Below are 22,521 nucleotides of genomic sequence, written 5' to 3' on the forward strand. Positions count from 1 at the left end.
GATCCTTTTGGCACATCAGAGAGGTAAACTTCATTTCAAATGCCAGAAAGGGAGACAAAAAGGTTTTCAATGTAATCAGCATCTGCATATTATCCCCTTAATCCTGTGTGCTTTCTAAGTTTGAATCCACTTTCCCTGGAATTCTCTATATATGTGGAGGACATTTTTTAAAGAGTGTGGGAAAATGACTTGGGAGTTGCTGTTTTTAAACAACTGCTTTCCTCATATTACATTGATAAATATCCCTAACTAAAAGTTAATTAAGTCTGTCTTATAATCAATGGGGAATATGCTGAATGTTTGCTCAGGAGTATGGAAAGTCCAGACCATTGAGGTTACTTTTAAAAATCTCTAAGGGAAAAGTAGCTAAATAGTCATCACAGTCTCAACTTTCTAATGGAAGTTGAAAGCAGGAGCCCAAAAGAAGTACTAGAGTCATATATTTAAATATAGTGCCTGACTTATTTTACTTTACATAAAGAAACTGGCACAGGCCTCAATTCTAAATCCTTTATGGCTTTCTGAGAGATGGAATTGGTAGAAATATTCACATTCCCTTCCTGGGGAATTCCTAGAGGCACTGCTACTGGTCATCTCTAGAGAGTTCTTCTCCTGTCTTCTGGCCACATTCTACTCTGATTTAACAACTTCTGAATCTTGGAATATTATAAATGCCTTCTATCTCTTATTCCATTTGATACTCAGAAGTAAGCTCTGTCCTCAGTCCACTTGTCTCTGTATATATTTTCCCTTGTCATTCTCATTCACTCCCATGAATTCTATTCAGATCATTTCTGCCTCTATCTTTGCATATCTTTGTATGTCACTGACCTATCTCTTGAACTCCAAGCTTTCATCTTCAAATGCCCACAGGATATTTCCATCTCACTGTCCCATCAGCATTTTAAATTCAGCATGTCCAAAATGAGCTTATTATCTTTTCCTCAAATCCTCTTCCTCCTCACCTATTTCTACCATTATCAATTGCACAGCCTTCCATGTTTAGGGCTTTAGATTTATCTTTATCTCATTCCTTTTTTCTCCCTTCTCAATGCCATTCATTTGTCAAGTCTTATAGGTTTACAGATCACACAAAGCTGGGAGGGATACACATTAGATGACAGAATGAGTATTCAAAAAGAACTTGACATATTACAAAATTGAGTCTAATTACACTTGGTTTAAGAAAATCAACTTAACAAGTACAAAATTAGGCACTGATGACACATTGTAATTCATCTGAAAAAATATTTGGGTGTTTTGGTGGACTGCAATCTCACACTGAGTTAATAGTGTGAGCTAGCACTTGAGAAGATAATGCAATATTGGGCCTCATTAAGAGAAGTAGCTTTTATGAATAAAGAGGTGGCAGTTCCACTTTATTCTCCTGTGAATTGACCACATTTAGACTATTGTAGTTAGTTCTAAGCATCATATTTTAGGAAGGGCTAATGTAAGTTAGGTAGCCATACTGGAGCAAACCACCAAGATTTTTAAGAGTCCCTATTTCATCCCATTAGAAAGGCCTGTAGAAGGGACTGAAGATGCTTGGCTTAGAGAAGACAATAGTTAAAGGGATGTGGGTTGCCCTCTTCAAGTATTTTAAGGTCTATCACATGGAAAAAAGATCATACTTCTTATCCTGAGGTGACAGAACCAGTCACACGTGGTAGAAATGTGTGTTGTTGTTTAGTCTAAATTATTAAACTATCAAAATTAGAATATAATGAATTCTTTGTCCATCCCTGGAAGTCTTAAAGCAAAGATTATATTAGCTCTTGTTAGAAATGCTATAGGGAGGGTTCTTATTCAGGTACTGTCTTATGCAGGTATCCTACTTCGTCTCTCTCCCCCAAGAGGGTCATCCCATAGAACAAAGACTTTTTGTTTTTTAAAAAAAAAAAGAAGAAAAGAGGGAAAAATCAGTAAATCAATCAATACAGCTAAAAATTCTGATGATATATACAATGTTTTGTACCCATGGACCACTCCTTCACTTTGCCCTTTCCACCAGCTCTGCAAAGGATTAGTGAGAAGTATTTTCTAATCTATCTTCTTTGGCACCAAGTTTATAATTTTACAACATTCATTTTGATTGTTTGTGGTTATTGATTAATCCACTTACATTATTTTAGTCTTTGTTAATACCATATCCTTGTCTCCTTTTATTTCACTTTGGAGTCTTTCTTTTACATTTTTCATCTTCTGTATATTCATCATATGTGTCATTTCTTAAAGCACAGTAATATTCCATTACATTCATGCACATTTGTTTAGCTAGTCCCCAGTTGGTAAGTATCCACTTTGTTTACATAGTAAATGATTGTTAGCATCTTTTCTTCCTTATCTAGTCCCTCAATTTCTTTTCCAGCTTTCTGACCCTGAGAAGCAGAAAGGGGCCAAGCAGCCTCAAGGGGTATTATGTGTTTTCTTTGTTTGATAGGTTGTTATGGGCAAATAGTTTATCATAAGTAGTCTGTCCCCTAGTAATGAGCCTCTCCATTCTTAGAGTGCCTTCTGTAAACTAGACATAGTCTTTTCCCCCCAAAATCGAGTGGAAGCTGACAGAGCCTTAGACTTTGTTGGCAAAGCCTTGTAAAGCCCACATTTTTATATAGAGGTCCACACAAATGTGAAGCACCCATATTTATCCCAGATGAAACACCACATGGAGCTATTATGTCTACCTTACTTTCCTACGTCAAGGTTTACTCTTATCTCTCTGCCATGGTTCTATGGGTAACTCTGGGTAGCTTGCCTCCTAAAAACTAGCTTATGAGCTGCAACCACTGTGCTTCCCTTTAACAATCAGCTTGAAGATTCAATTCTTTCACAAAGGCATTTACTCTTAATTGGCATAACAAGAACAGTTAGGAAGCCTTTCCCCTAACAACAGGGGCAGCTTCTCCCATAAATACACCCAGAGTCCAAGAGAGGGGAGCAATGAGCATGAACTTGAAGTGTAATCATAGTGAGTGAGGTGTGCATTTGAGATACATACATAGCTCCAAGGCAATTCACAAATCTGAAAATGGAGGACTCTGATCTTCTTTCTTTTTCCAGAGGGTTTTCATGAAGTTCATCATCAACTATTATAGTTCTCCTGACCTTTCTGAAGGCTGTAACCTTCAATTTCCTCTTACAGTGAAAGAACAAATGCTATGACAAAGAATTTGGGCTTCTATCCATAGGTCACATGTTGGCCTCTGTTGGAGCAGACAATCAACATGTCACTTCTCTGACTGGAGTGCCATTGGGCAGGAAAGAGAAAGACCAAACATGATCAGACCAGATATTGTTTAACAAGTTTCTTTTGAATGACCCCAGCTCTGGCTAAGCAAATCGAAATGATTCTACTTTACCATGTGGTGATCAGACCAGAATCACTTAGAGAATGTCTTTACTTGCCTTTTTTTTTTTTTTTTTTTTTTTTTTTTTTGGTGGGGGGAAGATTGCATCTTAAGCACTTTGTAGATCCTTGTAAAATCTGGGCCCAAAGGCTGTTCTCCTGTTAAATTCATGATACCACAGCTTGAATCTAGGCCAGCTTAGTTATTTTGTTGTGATTTAGGTTATTACTGCTGAGAAATCATATCCTGGTCAAGCGGCATTCACTACCAATCTGGAGCCAGGAGGCGGCTGTTACCAGTTACTTTTGGGGGAGCAATCAAAGACAGTACAATTAAGATCGTTTTGAGAATCTATCAACCTTGGTGATTAGTGAGATTAGGTCCTTTGGTTTCTCAGAGGCCAAATATAGTAAGAGTATCTTGATAGTGCTTTGAAAGACTTCAGAATCAGAGTAACTTCAGAAGACTGATTCTAAAACATACTTTTTTCCTTACTTCCTGAGAGACAACTTATGGACAAAGAGGTACTGAGTGAAACATGGATTCTCATCCATGCTCAGTGTTGTGTTTTGTTTTGCTTAGATGTGTGTATATATAAGTTAAATGCATGTATGTATGTGTATGTATACATATACACACACACATATATATGTATATAACATACACATATATCAAACTGTCTATGCATATACACATATAAAGAGTACACTATCATTAGGTTATTCTGTATGTGTGTGTGCACGCGTGCAGCCTAATTGGCTATAATAGCCTGGCTTTTACATACATACATATGCGTGCACTATATATACGTATATATTATAGAATTCCATATATGTGTATATATAGCTATCTGTTGTCTATCTCTCTGTCTTTATATGGAGTGGCAGAGAGAGAGAGAGAAGCACAGGTAAGGTACATACATAACTTTAAGGCAATTCACAACTCTGAAAATGTAGGACTCTGATGTTCTTTTTTTCTCCAGACAGTTTTCAGGAAGTTCAGTATGAACTGTGAGTATAACATACACACACATTATGTGCATGTGTATGTATCTGTCTTTTTAAATTTTTTTTTAACCACAGAAGTCTTCCATTTGGATGGGAAGTAGTACTGCTCCCCAATAGACTGGAGAGAATGTTAGTAAGTAATGTTAGATGTGCAAAAAAGAGTATCAAAAACATCTTTCAATAAACACATAGGAAAAAATGCCAAAAGCTATGCATATTATGGTTTACTACTATCTTGTTAAATTATCCTTGTTATTGTTTGGTCATGTCTAACTCTTTGAGACCCCATTTGGGATTTTCTTGGCAAACAAACTGCAGGGGTTTGTTATTTCCTTCTATACCTCGTTTTAGAAAGGAGAAAACTAAAGCAAACAGGGTTAAGTAACAGCAAAATAAGTTTTTGAGGCAAGATTTGAACTCAGATCTTCCTGCCTCAAGGTTTAGTTCTCTATCTACTATGCCACTTAGTTATTATATTATTATATCATTTAAACACTTATTTATATTGTGCCACTTGTTATTTTACATTACTATAGTATTTACACACATATAATGCACATACATATATATAAATAGTTATTTAAAAATCAGATTGTATATAACAAGTTTTTAATTTCTAATATATATCCTTTTCGTTTATGTATAATAAAATATTTTTGTTTATAGATGTTTGTTAACTTCAGAAGAAAAAAAAAAGATGAATCTTTGACTTAGTTATTTAGTGGATGAAAACATAGGGGACATCTCATTAGTGGCCTGAGGATAATAAGTGTCTCTAGAATCCCTCCAACTCTTCTTTCTTTGGGTTGCAAAATGGACTGGGTGAGAAACCTGAATCAATTCCATTTTCACTGAGAACTGTTTGTGTTGACAGACTAAATCCTATCTAGAGTGTTGTGCACCTGGTCAGGCTCTCTTAAGGCATTTTCCTTCCTTGGTGAAGATGAAATAGTGGTGACATAGTGCTAAGTGACAGAAATAGGGACTGTTTCCACCTTTTCTGCCCTCACCCCTCTATCCAGTTAAATACATGGAGAAGTCAGACTCACTTACCTTTTCACATTGCCTGTTTTTGTCATCATATATTTTAGTTCTTAGAATGATGGAAAACAACTGAAATGCCTAAAAACTGTCTTATGTCAATTCATTGTGTTTAATGAAGTTGTACACCATCTGACATATGTGTTTAACAGAGCTGTAGTTCCTGAATATAGCATTTGGCAGTAAATGCTATACTCTTCCATTCATTTTTGTGATTTATATTCACTCTGGGCTTCTAATATTCAACGAGGGAATTCAGACATGTTTCATAACACATTTATTGTCATGTGATCCTATGAACTAAATTTGCTGATATTTATCATTTTTTATTTTTCTTTTTATTCCAGCACAAAGCCAAGGTAGAAGCCATGACCCTAGACCTTGCTTCTCTTCGAAGTGTGCAGAACTTTGCTGAAGTATTCAAGTCTAAGAACAAGTGAGTATGTCAAAAAAGGATTATAGATCTGTGTTTCTTATCATTCTAATGTCAGTTATCCATTGGTCATCAAGGGCTTATGACTATTTTAATCTTTTCATTTTGTTCTAATTTTTTTTAACTGTCTCATGGAGTCATTAATTTTTGTCTGATTTCTTCTAATTTTCAGGTAGTATCTTACATAGGGTTTACTATTTCCTCTCTAAACTTTTTCTCCCTCAAATTCTTTTTGTTTTCCAGTTTTTATTTCTTCTTTTAAAAAAATATCTATTGTAATCGGGGGAAAATATTAAATAAATAAATCAAATGCTAGAATTAAAAAAAGTCTATTGCATCATTTCTTTTAGGTATTTATGTGATCTGTGTTGAAAATTTATGCTTTGAATCTCTACTTGTAGTTGTTAATCTCTTCTCCTTTTGGGGGAATCTCTAAATACATATTAACATTTTTAGACTCAAAAATATTATCTTTCATTTACTCATTTCTCCAGCAGTAATTCCTAAACTGGGACTTTTTTCTTCTAGGAACAAACTCTTCCTATTCTTATGCTTTTAGCTAGAGTAATTGGCCCTCCTACTCTTGTCCTCAGTTACCCAATTTCCCACGCAGACTTCTACCTTTTGGGGATTTAGCATTGTTGGATCTTTGAGACTCTGCACATTGTGTCATTGGACTCATCTCTGGCTTTTCTGGACAGTGTTATGTGTTATGGACCTTGGAGCCTTTGGATTTAGGATAACCTCCTCTGAGTATTACCATACCACTACAGATTACCCCTGTTCCTTAGGCCTTTCACAGTTCCCACTCTAGAACTTTATCACCTTTGAAGCAACTAGATGGTTCAGTGAATAGAGGACCAGCCCTGGAGTCAGGAGGCCCTGAGTGTAAATCTAGCCTCATACACATAACACTTTCCTAGCTGGGTGACTCTAATTATCTTGCAAAACAAACAAGCAACAACAATAAGAAATAACTGTCTCATCTCTCTGGGAATTTCTGACTTTCCTGAGTCTTTTTCATTCCCCCTCCTTCCCCCCCCCTTTTTCTGTGTCTTAACATAAAAGTTTTGCTCTCATCACTTTGAGAATCTAGTCTTCAGCTGTCTTTGCTGGTATTCAAACTCATTTCCTAATGCCTCTAGGTTGCTGGCAAATTTCTTGTGCAGTTCTGTGGCAGAAAGTCACAGAAAGTAGTTTGTTATTGAATTTATTAATCATTATTTGATTTAATGCTAGTTTTAGGTTTTGTTGTAGGAGTGTGAGAGTTGAATGGTCTGCCCTCTGGGAGGAAGCCATCTTAGCTAGGAAATCTGAGGCCTTTTGGATTTGGAAAGAATTGTCTTAGAGGTAGATTATTTAGTTAGAAAGATTATAGGATTATAACATAGTGGATCTAGAATTGCATCTCAAAGCTACATAATTTTACTACTTTCTTTTTACAGTTTTTAGTTTCTCATTTCTAATTCCCAGGGGGGTAAAGAAACCTGAAGTCCTAAAGAAAGTAATTTAATCATCATAGAGAGAATTTAAACCTAGGCAACTTTTCTTCCTTCCAGTTAATTGAGGAATCAGCACTCAGTAAGCTATAGGAACTGGTCATGATAATCCTAAACATCAGAAAGAAAAATGCAAATTTTCATAGAAACAAATTACTAAAAAAAAGTTAGGACTATCTAGTATAACACCTTAACTTAACAGACAAGGAAATCAAGATCCAAGGAGTTTAAATGATTTATTCAAATTCTTTTTCTGAGAGTCTAGGTTTTTAAAACTTTATAATTTTTGCTCTGTTGATTTATATATTTTACATTTTATATTGTGGTGCAATTATTTGAGCACTGGACCTTACCTTACCTTTCCAAATACCAAGTAGTCCAATATTTGTTAAACATATGAAACATAAATAACTTTTTATTGACAGAACCCATGTTAGGGTAAGTTTTTACAACATTATCCCTTGCACTCACTTCTGTTCCAATTTTTCCCCTCCCTCCCTCCACCCCCTCCCCCAGATGGCAAGCAGTCCTTTACATGTTAAATAGGTTACAGTATATCCTACATACAATATATGTGTGCAGAACTGAACAGTTCTCTTGTTGCACAGAGAGAATTGGATTTAGAAGGTATAAATAACCCGGGAAGAAAAACAAAAATGCAAGCAGTTTATATTCATTTCCCAGTGTCCTTTCTTTAGGTGTAACTGCTTCTGTCCATCATTTATCAATTGAAATGGAGTTAGGTCTCTTTGTCAAAGAAATCCACTTCCATCAGAATATATCCTCATACAGTATCGCTGTTGAAGTATATAATGATCTCCTGGTTCTGCTCATTTCACTCAGCATCAGTTCATGTACGTCTCGCCTGTCCTCTCTGTATTCATCCTGCTGGTCATTTCTTATGGAACAATAATATTCCATAATGTTCATATACCACAATTTACTCAACCATTCTCCAATTGATGGATATCCTTTCATTTTCCAGCTTCTAGCCACACAAACAGGGCTGCCACAAACATTTTGGCACATACAGGTCCCTTTCCCTTCTTTAGTATCTCTTTGGGGTATAAGCCCAGTAGAGACACTGCTGGATCAGAGGGTATGCACAGTTTGCTAACTTTTTGAGCATAGTTCCAAATTGCTCTCCAGAATGGCTGGATGTGTTCACAATTCCACCAACAATGTATCAGTGTCCTTGTTTTCCCACATTCCCTCCAATATTCCGCATTATCTTTCCCTGTCACTCTAGCCAATCTGACAGGTGTATAGTAGTATCTCAGAGTTGTCTTAATTTGCATTTCTCTGATTAATAATGATTTGGAGCATCTTTTCATATGTCTATAAATAGTTTCAATTTCTTCATCTGAGAATTGTCTGTTCATATCCTTTGACCATTTATCAATTGGAGAATGGTTTGATTTCTTATAAATTAGAGTCAATTCTCTATATATTTTGGAAATGAGGCCTTTATCAGAACCTTTGACTGTAAAAATGTTTTCCCAGTTTATTGTTTCCCTTCTAATCTTGTCTGCATTAGTTTTCTTTGTACAAAAACTTTTCAATTTGATATAATCAAAATTTTCTATTTTGTGGTCAATAGTGATCTCTAGTTCTTCTTTGGTCATAAATTCCTTCCTCTTCCACAGGTCTGAGAGGTAAACTATCCTATGCTCTTCCAATTTATTTATAATCTCATTCTTTATGCCTAGGTCATGAATGCATTTTGACCTTATCTTGATGTATGGTGTTAAGTGTGGGTCAATGCCTAGTTTCTGCCATACTAATTTTCAATTTTCCCAGCAATTTTTGTCAAATAATGTGTTCTTATCCCCAAAACTGGGGTCTTTGGGTTTGTCAAACACTGTATTATTAAAGTTATTCGCTGTTTTGTCCTTTGAACCTAACCTATTCTATTGATCAACTAGTTTATTTCTTAGCTAATACCAGATGGTTTTAGTAACTGCTGCTTTATAATATAATTTTAGATCTGGTACAGCTAGGCCACCTCCATTTGATTTTTTTTTCATTAATTCCCTTGAAATTCTTGATCTTTTGTTTTTCCATATGAACTTTGTTGTTATTTTTTCTAGGTCATCAAAATAGTTTTTTGGGAGTCTGATCGATATAGCACTAAATAAATAGATTAGTTTAGGTAGTATTGTCATCTTTATTATATTTGCTCACCCAATTCAAGAGCATTTAATATTTTTCCAGTTGGTTAGATCAGACTTAATTTGTGTGGAAAGTGTTTTGTAATTTTGCTCACAAAGTTTCTGATTTTCACTTAGCAGATAGATTCCTAAATATTTTATACAATCGGTCGTTACTTTAAATGGAATTTCTCTTTGTAACTCTAACTGTTGGGTTTTGTTAGTGATATATAAGAATGCTGATGACTTATGTGGGTTTATTTTGTAACCTGCAACTTTGCTAAAGGTTTGAATTGTTTCTAATAACTTTTTAGTAGAATCTCTGGGGTTCTCTAAGTATACCATCATCAGCAAAGAGTGATAATTTGGTTTCCTCATTGCCTATTCTTATTACTTTAATCTCTTTCTCAACTCTTATTGCCAAAGTTCGCATTTCTAATACAATATGAACCAATATTTTTTTTAAAAAATGAATGCTATCTACATTGATTTACTTTTATTTTGCATTATATCAATTGACCTATCATAGAATTGATTTATTGAGCTGCAAAAAATATGATAATAAAATTCATGTGGAGGAACAGAAAGCCAGGAATTCTAAGGAAATTTATATTAAAAAAACAAAACAAAACAAAATAAAAGTGAGAAGGAAGGGGACTTAGTAATGTTTTTGTTATTGTTAAATTTTTCTAGTCATGTATGCCTCCTAATGACCCTATTTGGGTTTTTCTTGGCAAATTGGAATAATTTGCTGTTTTCCTCTCCAGCTCATTTTACAGAAGAGAAAAATAAAACAATCAGAATTAAGTGACTTGAGCAGAGTCATCCAACTAGTAAATCTCAGAGGACATGTTTGAAGTCAGGTCTTCCTGACTCTGGATCTCATCCTCTACCTACTGCTATCTCTAGTTGCTTTGTGCTCATTAGTACCAAATCTCAAACCTTCAGTACAAAAGTGGTAACCATTAAAACAGTTTTGTACTGGTTATTTTACATATTAAGAAATTGAGTTCCAAAGAGTACAAATCCATGTCTTCTAGGCTTATAATGGTCTAAATAAGAATTGTTCTTCGGACCCTTAACTTCAATTTTAATATACTGTTTACTGTATTATCTTGCCTCTAAAATTTAACAAGATTTGATTCTAAAAATCAAATTTTTAAAAAGTTTTAATATCATGGAGTAGATTGACTCTAAATTGGTATTATGTCCCTGTGTAAAATTTATACACAAGTATTTTCTAAATATATAAACATGTATATAAGCCTGGAATATGGGAAGAAAATAGTTATAAATGCTTTGATAGCAATTACTTCTAGAAATAATTTTTGCAATGCTGATATAATTTCAGATTTTTTTCATTGTACTTATTTTGCAGAAGTTTTTTCTTCCTCTCTTTCTTTAAAACATCTTTGTCATATAGGATGGCTTTCTGGGAGAGGAAGGAAAAAGGATAAAGGAGAGTTTCTAGACAATACAATAAAAACAAAAGATATTAATTAAAATCTGTTTTAAAAAGAATTTAAAACATAAATATGAAGAAATTATCTACATATTTATACCAGATCTATGAGGCAAAATTTCAAAAGAAAATCAAATTCTTATGCATATTCTTTATCACAATATTTCTCTAAGGCATGTTAAGTAAAATTACTTCCTCAAGAAAAATATGTACGTGCAGGAGAATGAGTACTACAGATTTCTTTTTTCTCCCTGAAAGAAATTCTTTTCTGTGTCTGAATTTTAAAAAGTCAGAAAAATAAATTGCTGTAGTTAAAATCTTATATTGAAATGAGTAGTGTGAATGAGCATTTCTTTAGGAAAATGATGCTTATTGAACTGGATTAAATTAATTTGTAATAGTTGAATTAAATGATTTACCTGCCATATTTTGGCAATAAACTATTGACCCCTTTAAGACTTGGAAGGTGGCCCAATTACATAACATATGTCTGCTTTCCCTTTTAATAAATATATCACTTCATTTACTTTCAATATTTTCAAAAAAAGAGGAAAAAAACCCATCAAAGTAAAGCAACAAGAAATATCTCTTATGACCCATAACTATGTCTGGGAAAATGAGATGTAGAGCAAAAAAGAGCTAGATGAATGAAGGAGAATAATAACTCACCATAATGCCTATTCTAAACTATCTAATTTCTTTCATCATCATGTCATGTCATGAAATGACAGGTAGCCCCCTTCCTTCACTCTTTCAGTTAAGGACTTTATCTTATACTTCACTGAAAACATGGAGGTCTTTTCATAAGAGCTTTCTCTTCTTGTCTTAGTTGACTCACCTCCATTAGATATCTCTCTCAACCCTTCCCAACTCTTGACTATTTCCTCTTTTACTCCTAACTTATATGAAGAAGTATACTCATTCTTGCCAAGGCAAAACTCTCTAAATGTGCTCATGATACATCCATTCCTGTCTTTTCCTGCAGGTTTCCCTCATTATCAACCCCACCCTTACCAGATAACGAGTGCTTCTCTGCTGTCTACAAACCTGCTTATCTCTTTAAATTGCCCCTTTCTCCTTCCCTCACCCCAAAAGAAAAAAAAAAAAAGACTTCATTCTACCAAATTTGCACAGACTCTGTATTAGGTAGATTATTTTGAAAACTCTGAGATAGAGGATTCAACAAGTGAAAAAGCCTGAAAGTAAGGTGTCCAATTGAAAGGCTCTTATAATTGTCTCAGTGAGGGGTGATAAGTTTCTAAACCAGGATAACAGTGGAAAATAGAGAGGAAGGGCAGGTGTGAGAGATATTTTAGCTTCTTCATTCTACTTTCTTCCTGCTTAGATGGTGATAGTTAAATCATATCAGTGCTAAGACTCATTTTAAATTCAGAAAATTCTCTCTATAGTTGTTGGCATTGGTTTGGACTATCCTTGGTAAAACTACATTGAAGCTCCAAGGCTGTGGTAAAATTGTGGGACTGGCTCCACCAAACTGATTTAGCATATTTTTTTTTAATCTTCAGACTTGGCCAGGAACCAGACCCTGAGTCTCCTGGAGTACTGCACAGGTCATTGGAGGCAGAATAGCTCTTTAGAGTCACTTCAACTTAGCCTTGGAATTTTTAGAAAACAATAGTACCTGTTCTTTGCAGCATCCATCTTCCTAATCATATCTACATATTTGGCTAGAAAATACTCATTTCAATAAGGTTCTCAGCATCATAAATTAATATAAATGTAGCTTTAGAAAACCAAGCTATATCATGCTATGCTTCATATAACTAAGAAACACTATCTTGAGATTTTGATTCCAAATGTTTATTGACAATGATGTGTAGAACAGGAAAGAATGTTGCTTTGTTTTCACTTAGCATCTGGGCTTTTCAGGTCTGCTAAAAGTACATTGTTTCATCATCTGAGCTAAACTAAATTCACATGAAACTTATTGTTAATATCAGGTAACATGAAAAGAAGTCTAAAAGCTGGAAAGGATATTAGGTATCATCTTCTCTGTCCCCTTTTTTGACAGAGAAGGGATCTCCTAAATCCTCGTGATGCGAAAGGATTTATTCAAGTTTTCGGAGAATTTCTTAATCCAAATCATTTGCTCTTAAAAATGTGTCTTATGGGAAATCTTTTTCATTTGTTTTTTATTTTCACCTATCCAGTACAATTTTTTTTAAAGTATTAAACAGTTCAGTTCTAAAAATTATAAAATTCTTATAAGCTATATTTAAAATAACATTTTAAAGAAAATGTTTTCTATATTTTTTGTCTTTTCTTTTTAAATAATATTATACTTAAAAATCTATTCAAGATCTATTACATATTATACCAAACATGCTTTGATTTTACTGGACTGTAAGGTTTATTTAGTAAGCACAACAAGGTATTCAATAATAATGATTCCTTGATCTTATTCTACAATGCCCAGTACTCATGAATTGTCACAGACCATTCTCAATAACTAACAATGATAACCTTTTAATGTCTTTCTTTCAGAATCATTCTCTTGCTTTAATATGTCATCTTCTCAGTGGTGCTTTTCTTAATACACTTCCTCTCTGTCTCTCTTCCTTCCTCTTTCTCTACTCTCTCAATAATGTAAAAACAATTTGGATATATATGTTTGTGGTAAAGGGAAGGTAATTTCTGAGGAAAGGCCCCAGTATGGAATTTGAGGAATAGCTGAGTAAATTCCGAAAGTGGAATTTACTCAATTCTTTAAGGTAGCCAGGATTCAGAGAGGAGGAGGAAGAACATTTCAAACAAGGAAGACGGCCATAGAATCAGGTGATGGAGAGTCTGGTGCAAGAAATAGCAAGATCATCAGTGTTGTTAGACTGTAGCATGTGAAGACTGAGCATGTGAAGACAAGTAAAATGCAAGAATATTAGAAAGAAGCCTGCTTGTGAATGGATATGAAAACCAAACAAGATTTTCAGGAAAATTAACAATTACATAAATGAGTTTGACATTGTCTATAGTATTCAATAACCACATTCCTTCAAATCCCATAATAAGAGGAAGGAGATGCATTTTCTCATATCTTTGGGAGAGAAAGAGACAATTTTGGTCATCATTATTACCTAGCATTCCATTTAAATATTTATTGTTTTGTTCTTTCCATTTATATTGTGGCAGTCGTATATGTTGCTTTCCCATTTCTGCTTAATTTATTCTGCATCTGTTCATTATAAGTTTTCCTATGGTTCTTTGAATTTTTTCACATTCTTCATTTCCTATTGCATAGTAATATTTCATCATATTCATGTAACACTATTAGCTATTCCCAAATTGATGAGCTTTTTTTCCCTCTAGTTCTTTGTTAGCACAATTTTGTTTTGAGAAGTGTTTCTCTTAATATTAGTGAATTGGAACATTCTTTTCATTCTTCCCCAGGTGGTGGAAATCACTTTACTTCTAGTACTAGTTGAAACTATATTTTATATTTTATGATCATCTTTATTCTTTGTGTATTTAAGAATTTTCCTCTTAAATACAGATATGTATATTTATATATCATGTACATCATGTGTACATATATCACACACATATATCACACACTCACACATATATGTATATATGTATATATATCAAACTGTACCTGATAGAATTCTCTTCTGTTTCTTTATGATGTTAACTTATATACTTGAGCTTAGTATATAGTTTGAACTTATTACATTATATGGTGTGAGAAAGAAACTGGGCTAAACCTAATTTCTGTCAAACATCTTTTCAATTTTTTATAGTTCTTTTTAAATGGAGAGTTCTGTTCTAAGTAAATTGTGTATTCAGTTTTATTGTGCACTGTGCCATTTCTGAATCCTCTTTATCTCAATTTTGAAGCTACTATAGAGACAATATAACATGGGATCTTTGAACTAAAAAAGTTATTTTTTCTCCTTGACATTCTCCATCTTATGCATTACCAAATGCATTTTATTATTTTTTTAGATTTAAAAATTCAACTTTACATATAATTCTTCATAAAGTTGAAATTTAGTTAGATGAGAAAGTCATTTTGCAAAAAGCTTGATCCAGCCAAATCATATCACCCAAAGAAAAAGGGAAGCTATCTTATTCACGAAAATATAAGATCTTATAAAATTGTTTTCATAGTGACATGAATTTTTAAAAAATCAATAATTTTCTTTTAATGTTTCTCACCCTAACCACATAACTGAAGCAGACTTGTCTAAAACAAATATTCTCCCAACATTGCAATGTGGTTATAAATTTATAGAAAATCACTCTCTCTTACAAATTCCAATTGAAGATCACTTAAAGGGCAATTATAAATGAAAAATTATGTAAGACGGAATGGTATAAAGGATGGAATGGTATAAAGTATAATAGGTATACTAACATCAGGTTAGTAACAGAAAAAAAATGATATGATAATCTCATAGTAAAAGAAAAAAAGAGTATTCACTGATGGACACATTTATGCTCCAATTGTATTCCCAAAATATCAAAAGAACGTGAAGAAAGGTTTCAGAATGTTGGATCAATCTCTCCTTTCCCCCAGTAGAAGATTTTTTGGGAGGGCATGAAAAAGAGACACTCAAGATAAGCAGGTATTGATTATTTTGTATTAGATCATGTATCTAAAGTAAATTATCGTTACAATATGTTTACATTTAATGAAGTTATTGATAGGTAATATTTTATTCTTTCAATTGTGTTTTCACTTAGAAAATAAAATTGTTACATATATTCATTAGAGTTTTGCCCATTAATTGTCTATTTTTGTCTTCTCAATCTGCTAATTTCTTTTAAGAAATCAGTATTACTGGGCAACTGTGGATATTCTACCAGCTCTGAAATCAGGAGGACCTGAGTTCAAATCTGCCTTCTGACACTTAATATTTCCTATCTATGTGATCCTGAGCAAGTCATTTAATCCCAATTGTCTTAGCAGAAAAAAAAAGGAAGAAAGAAAAAAAAAAGAAAGAAAGAAATCATTAGGACCTATGGTTAAATGAAAACGTGTTTGATTATCTCAGTAATATGAAAGAACATCACACATTTTCCATTTCATATTAGAAACCATAGCTCTAGCAACATTTTTGTGCACTGCAGAGAATGTCCATGTGGGATTTTGTGTATGTTCACATAGCTTCTTAAATGAAACTCACAGGAAAATATGAATAGGTACCTCTATGCTGCATCCTGCTTTCTAGAACCCCCAAGTTGGGGTGACAAAATGTACCATTGCTTTTTAGAGCCCCCACACTGGGGTGATTAAAATATACCTTCCTAATGGAGAAATGATGAGGCAGACATGAGAATGGTAGAAAATGGAGTCTGTTTATTTCAAGGACTTTCCCCTTTTTGTAATGTAACAAAAACAACACTGTGCACATGTGACCACATACACAACTTGCTATTGTAAGTAGTTTGCCACCTGATATCACTCTGCTTCAATCACAACACAGGTTGTCACTGCCCCCTGAGTTCTCAGGAAGGCCAAGAGCCCTTAGGGGAGATGAGGAGCCGAACCAGACATTGTTAGTAGGTTCCCCCTGGGCTGAAGGGTCTAGGGGGAGGAACTCTAAGGCAGGGGGAGGGATACTAAAAAGGGAGGGCTGTGAGAAGCAAGGGGTGCTCACAAGCTTAATACTGGGAAGAGGGGTAAGGAGGAAAGAAGGGAGAAAAGCATAAACAGGGGTTAACAAGATGGCAAGTAATATAGAATAGGTAATTTTAACCATAAATGTGAACGGGGTAAACTCCCCCATAAAGAGGAAGCGGTTAGCAGAATGGATTAAAAGCCAGAGTCCTACAATTTGTTGTTTATAGGAAACACACCTGAAGCAGGGAGATACATGCAGAGTAAAGGTAAAAGGTTGGAGCAAAATCTCTTATGCTTCAGGTGAAGTCAAAAAAGCAGGGGTAGCCATCCTGATCTCAGATCAAGCTAAAGCAAAAATTGATCTTGTTAAAAGAGATAAGGAAGGGCACTATATCTTGCTAAAGGGTAGCATAGATAATGAAGCAATATCAATATTAAACATATATGCACCAAGTGGTGTAGCATCTAAATTCTTAAAAGAGAAATTAAGAGAGCTGCAAGAAGAAATAGACAGCAAAACTATAATAGTGGGAGATCTCAACCTTGCACTCTCAGAATTAGATAAATCAAACCACAAAATAAATAAGAAAGAAGTCAAAGAGGTAAATAGAATACTAGAAAAATTAGATATGATAGATCTCTGGAGAAAATGTAATGGAGACAGAAAGGAGTATACTTTCTTTTAGTTCATGGAACCTATACAAAAATTGACCATATATAAGGACATAAAAACCTCAGACTCAAATGCATTAAGGCAGAAATAGTAAATGCATCCTTTTCAGACCACGATGCAATGAAAATTACATTCAACAAAAAGCCAGGGGAAAGTAGACCAAAAAATAATTGGAAACTAAATAATCTCATACTAAAGAATGATTGGGTGAAACAGCAAATCATAGACATAATTAATAACTTCACCCCAGAAAACGATAATGAGACATCATACCAAAATGTATAGGATGCAGCCAAAGTGGTAATAAGGGGAAATTTCATATCTCTAGAGGCCTATTTGCATAAAATATAGAAAGAGAAGGTCAATGAATTGGGCTTACAACTAAAAATGCTAGAAAAGGAACAAATTAAAAACCCCCAGTCAAACACTAAACTTGAAATTCTAAAAATAAAAGGAGAGATCAATAAAATTGAAAGTAAAAAAACTATTGAATTAATTAATAAAACTAAGAGTTGGTTCTATGAAAAAAACAAACAAAATAGACAAACCCTTAGTAAATCTGATTAAAAAAGGAAAGAGGAAAATCAAATTATTAGTCTTAAAAACGAAAAGGGGGAACTCGCCACTAATGAAGAGGACATTAGAGCAATAATTAGGAGTTACTTTGCCCAACTTTATGCCAATAAATTAGAACTTAAATGAAATAGGAGAATACCTACAAAAATATAGCTTGCCCAAACTAACAGAGGAAGAAGTAAATATCCTAAACAATCCCATCTCAGAAAAAGAAATAGAACACGCTATTAACCAACTCCCTAAGAAAAAATTCCCAGGACCAGATGGATTTACATGTGAATTCTACCAAACATTTAAAGAACAATTAACTCCAATGCTAAATAAACTATTTGAAAAAATAGGGATTGAAGGAGTCCTACCAAACTCTTTTTAAGACACAGACATGATACTGATACCTAAACCAAGTAGGCTGAAAACAGAGAAAGAAAATTATAGACCAATCTCCCTAATGAATATTGATGCTAAAATCTTAAATAAAATATTAGCAAAAAGATTACAGAAAATCATTGCCAGGATAATACACTATGACCAAGTAGGATTTATACCAGGAATGCAGGGCTGGTTCAATATTAGGAAAACTATTAGCATTATCAACTATATCAATAACCAACCAAACAAAAATATATGATCATCTCAATAGATGCAGAAAAAGCATTTGATAAAATCCAACATCCATTCCTAATAAAAACACTTGAGAGCATAGGAATAAATAGTGCTTAATTGATATAATCAAAATTTTATCCTTAAAATCAGTAGTTCTTAAAATAGTCAGGAGCATATATTTAAAACGGTCAGTAAGCATCATATTCAATGGGGAACCTTTCCCAGTAAGATCTGGAGTGAAGCAAGGTTGCCTACTATCACCATTATTATTCAATATTGTATTAGAAACACTAGCCTCTGCAATAAGAGGTGAGAAAGAGATTAAAGGAATTAGAGTAGGCAATGAGAAAACCAAACTATAACTCTTTGCAGATAATATGATGGTATACCTAGAGAACCCCAGAGATTCTACTAAAAAGCTATTAGAAATAATTCATAACTTTAGCAAAGTAGCAGGATACAAAATAAATCCTCATAAATCCTCAGCATTTTTATACATCACCAACAAAATGCAGCAGCAAGAGATACAAAGAGAAATTCCATTCAAAATAACTGTTGACAGCATAAAATATTTGGGAATCTATCTACCAAAGGAAAGTCGGGAATTATATGAGCAAAATTACAAAAAACTTTCCACACAAATAAAGTCAGATTTAAATAATTGGAAAAATATCAAGTGCTCTCGGATAGGCCAAGCGAATATAATAAAGATGACAATACTCCCTAAACTAATCTATTTATTTAGTGCTATACCAATCAGACTTCCAAGAAAATATTTTAATGATCTAGAAAAAATAACAACAAAATTCATATGGAACAATAAAAATTCGAGAATTTCAAGGGAATTAATTAAAAAAAAAATCAAATGAAGGTGGCCTACCTGTACCTGATCTAAAGTTATATTATAAAGCAGCAGTCACCAAACCATTTGGTATTGGCTAAGAAATAGATTAGTTGATCAGTGGAATAGGTTAGGTTCACAAGACAGAATAGTCAACTATAGCAATCTAGTGTTTGACAAACCCAAAGATCCTAACTTTTGGGATAAGAATTCATTATTTGATAAAAACTTCTGGGATAATTGGAAATTAGTATGGCAGAAATTAGGCATGGACCCGCACTTAACATATACCAAGATAAGATCAAAATGGGTCCATGATCTAGGTATAGAGAACGAGATTATAAATAAATTAGAGGAACATAGGATAGTTTATCTCTCAGACTTGTGGAGGAGAAAGAAATTTTTGACCAAAGATGAACTAGAGACCATTACTGATCACAAAATAGAAAATTTTGATTATATCAAATTAAAAAGCTTTTGTACAAACAAAACTAATGCAAAAAAGATTAGAAGGGAAGCAACAAACTGGGAAAACATCTTCACAGTTAAAGGTTCTGATAAAGGCCTCATTTCCAAAATATATAGAGAACTGACTCAAATTTATAAGAAATCAATCCATTCTCCAATTGATAAATGGTCAAAGGATATGAACAGACAATTTTCAGAGGATGAAATTGAAACTATTACCACTCATATGAAAGAGTGTTCCAAATCATTATTGATCAGAGAAATGCAAATTAAGACAACTCTGAGATACCACTACACACCTGTCAGATTGGCTAAGATGACAGGAAAAAATAATGATGAATGTTGGAGGGGATGCGGGAAAACTGGGACACTATTGCATTGTTGGTGGAGTTGTGAACGAATCCAACCATTCTGGAGAGCAATCTGGAATTATGCCCAAAAAACTATCAAATTGTGCATACCCTTTGATCCAGCAGTGTTTCTATTGGGCTTATATCCCAAAGAAATACTAAAGAAGGGAAAGGGACCTGTATGTGCCAAAATGTTTGTAGCAGCCCTGTTTGTAGTGGCCAGAAACAGGAAAATGAATGGATGCCCATCAATTGGAGAATGGCTGGGTAAATTGTGGTATATGAATGTTATGGAATATTATTGTTCTGTAAGAAATGACCAGCAGGATGAATACAGAGAGGACTGGCGAGACTTACATGAGCTGATGCTAAGTGAAATGAGCAGAACCAGGAGATCATTATACACTTCGACAACGATATTGTATGAGGACATATTTTGATGGAAGTGCATTTCTTTGACAAAGAGACCTGAGTTTCAATTGATAAATGACGGACAAAAGCAGCTACACCCAAAAAAAGAACACTGGGAAATGAATGTGAACTATCTGCATTTTTGTTTTTCTTCCAGGGTTATTTATACCTTCTGAATCCAATTCTCCCTATGCAACAAGAGAACTGTTCGGTTCTGCAAACATATATTGTATCTAGGATATACTGCAACATATCCAACATATAAAGGACTGCTTGCCATCTAGGGGAGGGGGTGGAGGGAGGGAGGGAAAAAAAAATTGGAACAGAAACGAGTGTCAATATAAAGTAATTATTAAATAAAAATTTTAAAAATAAATAAATAAATAAATAAAAATTGAGGGAAAGAAAAAAAAAAAAAGAAAGAAATCAAGCCATTCTCCAATTGATAAATGGTCAAAGGATATGAACAGACAATTTTCAGATGATGAAATTGAAACTATTACCACTCATATGAAAGAGTATTCCAAATCACTATTGATCAGAGAAATGCAAATTAAGACAACTCTGAGATACCAGTACACACCTGTCAGATTGGCTAAGATGACAGGAAAAAATAATGATGAATGTTGGAGGGGATGCGGGAAAACTGGGACACTAATGCATTGTTGGTGGAGTTGTGAACGAATCCAACCATTCTGGAGAGCAATCTGGAATTATGCCAAAAAAGTTATCAAACTGTGCTTTGATCTAGCAGTGTTACTTCTGGCTTATATCCCAAAGAAATACTAAAGAAAGGAAAGGAACCTGTATGTGCCAAAATGTTTGTGGCAGCCCTGTTTCTAGTGAAACTAGAAATTGAATGGATGCCCATCAATTGGAGAATGGCTGGGTAAATGGTGGTATATGAATGTTATGGAATATTATTGTTCTGTAAGAAATGACCAGCAGGATGAATACAGAGAGGCTTGGAGAGACTTACATGAACTGATGCTAAGTGAAATGAGCAGAACCAGGAGATCATTATACACTTCAACAACGATACTGTATGGATGTATTCTGATGGAAGTGGATCTCTTTGACAAAGATACCTAACTCCATTTCAATTGATAAATGATGGACAGAACCAGCTACACTCAAAGCAAGAACACTGGGAAATGAATGTAAACTATTTGCATTTTTGTTTTTCTTCCCAGGTTATTTTTACCTTATTTTTCCAATTCTCCCTGTGCAACAAGAGAACTATTCAGTTTTGCAAACATATATTGTATCTAGGATATACTGCAACATATTTAACATATATAGGACTGCTTGTCATCTAGGGGAGGAGGTGGAGGGAGGGAGGGGAAAAAATCAGAACAGAAGCAAGTGCAAGGGATAATGTTGTAAAAAAAAAATTACCTTGGCATGGGTCAATAAAAAGTTATCACAAAATAAATAAATAAAATAAAATAAAATAAAATAGAACTTTATGCCTTCTCAGAGAAGAGCCCAGAAGATGCCAAGTGGCTATCTACTCTGCTTTTAGGATATACTAGACTGGAATTATTCTGTATCTGTAAACCTTTCCAGTGTATGGGATATGATGTCAGTTTTAGGCTCACGCAGTTTCTTGGTTTTCTCTTCCTTAAAGAGGAAAAGGTACAGCCTCTGAACTTGGATCGTTTCAGATAGTGAATAGCAAATAAATCAGTTTATCAAGGTAAGGTAGCAAACTGACATCAAAGATTTTATAGAGTTTAAAATATATTGTGACAGTACACACAAGGAATGAATCTACCCATTGGAAGTGATAGATCTCAGCCTGGAAAGAGAGTCCTGGAATAATCTCATCCAAGTGAAAATTTCCTGAAGTCTGTAAGGAAGAAAACTAGAAATCAGGGGTATATTGGGAAGCTTCCTTCCAACTACTTATCTTTGAGTTTCTCTCAAAAGAAGAGCTGAAAAAAAAGTGTATCCTGTCTCAAACCATAATATACAATGAAGGTCTTTCTTTACTCACATTTTTATCCATTCTTACAAAAGTACAAGGTATGGGATCATCGTCCTCTCCACCAAGGAGAAGAGTATTATACAAAT

At 34.0% G+C, this 22,521-nt stretch overlaps 1 protein-coding gene across 1 annotated transcript in view; it reads left to right on the forward strand.

The window, feature by feature from the left end:
- Positions 1-22,521, forward strand: part of WWOX (WW domain containing oxidoreductase) — a 1,223,908-nt gene that overhangs the window by 388,341 nt on the left and 813,046 nt on the right. Inside the window, exon 6 of the mRNA XM_051975106.1 lies at positions 5,746-5,834. Within this exon, the coding sequence (XP_051831066.1) occupies positions 5,746-5,834 (89 nt within the window). The remainder of the gene's footprint in view (positions 1-5,745; positions 5,835-22,521) is intronic.

The sequence above is a fragment of the Antechinus flavipes genome, chromosome 2 (assembly GCF_016432865.1).
Source record: "Antechinus flavipes isolate AdamAnt ecotype Samford, QLD, Australia chromosome 2, AdamAnt_v2, whole genome shotgun sequence".
NCBI classification, from domain to species: Eukaryota; Metazoa; Chordata; class Mammalia; order Dasyuromorphia; family Dasyuridae; genus Antechinus; species Antechinus flavipes.